Source organism: Dipteris shenzhenensis, chromosome 27 (assembly GCF_047967505.1).
Source record: "Dipteris shenzhenensis isolate YYH24624 ecotype China chromosome 27, Dip_SZ_1.0, whole genome shotgun sequence".
Lineage (NCBI taxonomy): Eukaryota > Viridiplantae > Streptophyta > Polypodiopsida > Gleicheniales > Dipteridaceae > Dipteris > Dipteris shenzhenensis.
The window spans coordinates 899,149-901,775 of NC_141622.1; the positions used below are offsets into that span (position 1 = coordinate 899,149).

The window sequence follows — 2,627 nt, forward strand, 5'->3', positions numbered from 1 at the left end:
CGATGGCATATTTATTTGATTTACCGGTTATTTTTCTTGGCTACCAACATTATGATGTTATTCTCCTGCTATCTTGGACCGAAAATGACGATTGTAAATGATGCCTAGAGGCAAGCATGAAATATGAATGAAATCCATGTACATATAAGCTACACGAAATTTTCAACATATTATCAAAACATGTTTGATCGTTACATTTTGGACTTGCTATCCCACATATGTTGTCTTGGATTTTGAGACTGTTGATGTAAATGAGAGAATTCTTGAAACTAAAGGTGCTACAATTAAAATCCAAAAACTAAAGAAACTTGTTTTAGAAAAACAACAAGCTCAACTTTTTGAGTGATTTTTAATGGTCTTACCTATAGATCGGTTGCAAAAGATAAAAGATGATATAAAAGTTACCTCTTTCTAAAAAAGATCTATGAGTTGAACCTATTTTGTAAATATGAGAAGAGATCACTCTCTTTTAAAAGGGGGGGGAGGGAGGCAACTTGAAACACTTCCACTTTATACCTAGTAATGGTTGATGGAAGAAGCAATATAAAAAATAGGGTATAGCACAAGCAAACGATGCCTGTATTGAGTCAAAACGTGAGTTTGCTTGGAGAGATGTATGTTGTGGAAAAGAAGAGAAAGTAGGGCAATTGAGCCCTATTTACCCTAGTTAGGAGTTAAATTTGAATAAAGGTAAAGCCATTATATATATATGTATATATATATATATATATATATATATATATATATGCACAAAACGAAATACCTGTGCGGCTGAGTGCCCAATTGAGAGGAGGAGGAGAGGGGGGAGAATCCATGCTGCGACAGAATGGCGATGGCGATCCAGATTACATGACAGGCCTTTGCCGTGGCCAAGAGCTTGCAAGATGGAAGAAAAGAGCCTCCGAACCAACAAGCTTACGCACCTTTTTGAGACTTTGTTGCAGCAGGAAGAGCAAGAACGGCTGCAGGAGCAAGAGCAGGAGCTAGAGCAAGAGCAGCAGCAACAACAGCAGCGACAGCAGCAGCAAGAGCAAGAGCAAGAGCAACCCAGTCACCGTCGGTCGATGACAGATGCGGGTCGGCGGTTTCCGATGGGCAAGCGGACCCCCTTTGACAAAAGGCCGATTGGCACGGGCCGTAAGAAAATGGTGGACAGAGAGAACATCCGGTTTGCAGTTCATCATGTCCCGCCTTCGGCCAGGAGCGATGAGGAATCCAGGCGGGCGAAAAATGCAGGGCAGAGCGAGTGGAGTGCGGAGGCCGTATCTTGTTTGCTAGATTGCTATGCCGAGAAGTATGCATCTGGTCGGGGCTATTTGAGAAACAGCGACTGGGAAGAGGTTGTATGCACTGTTAACGCTAGAGAGGGACTTAGGGATGTTAAAACGATGAAGCAATGCCGGGACAAGGTGGACAGTTTGAAAAAAAGGTACAGATTGGAGAAGAAGAAGGCTGTGGACTCTGGGTCCTCGGTAGTCTCGTGGCCGCTCTTCAGCAGATTGGATGACATGATGATCTCGCAAGCAAGGGTGGCCAGAATACCAGGGGGCGTAGATGCAGGAGTAAAATTACCTTTTTCCGAGCCTAGTCATCCAGATCTGCTTCGTGCAGGGCCTGAGCAGATCGATGCTCCCTGTGAATTTGCAGCCGACTTGAACATGTATGATGTACCGTTTCGGAGAAAAAGAAAGACGACTATAGATGAGACAGATGGGATTTCGGAGGAAGACTTCAACAGTAGCCCTCGTCACAAGCAGGACAAGTATTCCAGCAGAACAGGCACCCAAGAGTCCCTGGACGAGGGCAGCCGTTCGAGGAAGGGTCTAGAGCAGCCCGGATTCTCAGGAAAAGCTTCTTCGAAAAAACGTAAAGCTAAAGTTGTGGACTCTATGGAAGCTTTAACTGGGGCAGTGGTAGGGTTTTCTGATGTTTTTGCCCGTATTGAGATGGCCAAAGTGGAGATATTTACCAAGATGAAGCGAGAAATGGCTAAGCTGGAGAGGCAAAGTCGAAAGGAAAGTAGTTCCTCGTCTTCTAGCTCATCGGAAACGGAGTGAAGCCCAGGTTTGCCAATCAATGATTCACTACTAACTTTTTTCTTTTTTCTTTTTGAGATCGTTTTTAAACTCTCGTTTTGTCCTGGCCTGCAGCTACAACATTTGCTGTTTGAAATTCACCTTCCTATCGGAAAAGCAAGCAGACATCTTTGAACACTCATCAGGGTGACTGATGTCGCTTTGTGTTCATCTTCTCACCCATTTGTGGGCTTTCATTGCTGGGAGCTTAGAATTGTAACGCATATTGGGACCCTAGGGTGGAGTTGTGAACCTTGTCAAAAGTCTTGTTTATTGCCCTCTTTTAACAGAGCGTTTTATCGCTCCCATACGTTTTTACACTAGTTCTATGGAATCTCTAGGATTGTCTTCTAAAAGTGATTTCGTACTTGATGGGAATGTTATCGCTTAATCTGCTGTATTTTAACTGCCCCCTATCACACAGTTCTTATCTTGCTTATGGATCTGAGGCCCAAATTTCCAATTGATTTTTTCTTGGTGCCCACATTGAGGTCTTCTAAAATGGTTTGCAAGGATTTGTTATATTGCAGTGCCAATGCTTTAACTTGCAGT

The 2,627-nt window shown here is 43.5% G+C and overlaps 1 protein-coding gene across 1 annotated transcript; it reads left to right on the forward strand.

The window, feature by feature from the left end:
* Nucleotides 1-755: 755 nt before the first annotated feature.
* Nucleotides 756-2,398, forward strand: LOC147883707 (uncharacterized). The gene is made up of 2 exons (XM_087398070.1): nucleotides 756-2,064; nucleotides 2,151-2,398. Exon 1 carries the CDS (start codon nucleotides 885-887, stop codon nucleotides 2,055-2,057), a length of 1,173 nt encoding a protein of 390 aa, XP_087254196.1. The 5' UTR covers nucleotides 756-884; the 3' UTR covers nucleotides 2,058-2,064; nucleotides 2,151-2,398.
* Nucleotides 2,399-2,627: the final 229 nt, after the last annotated feature.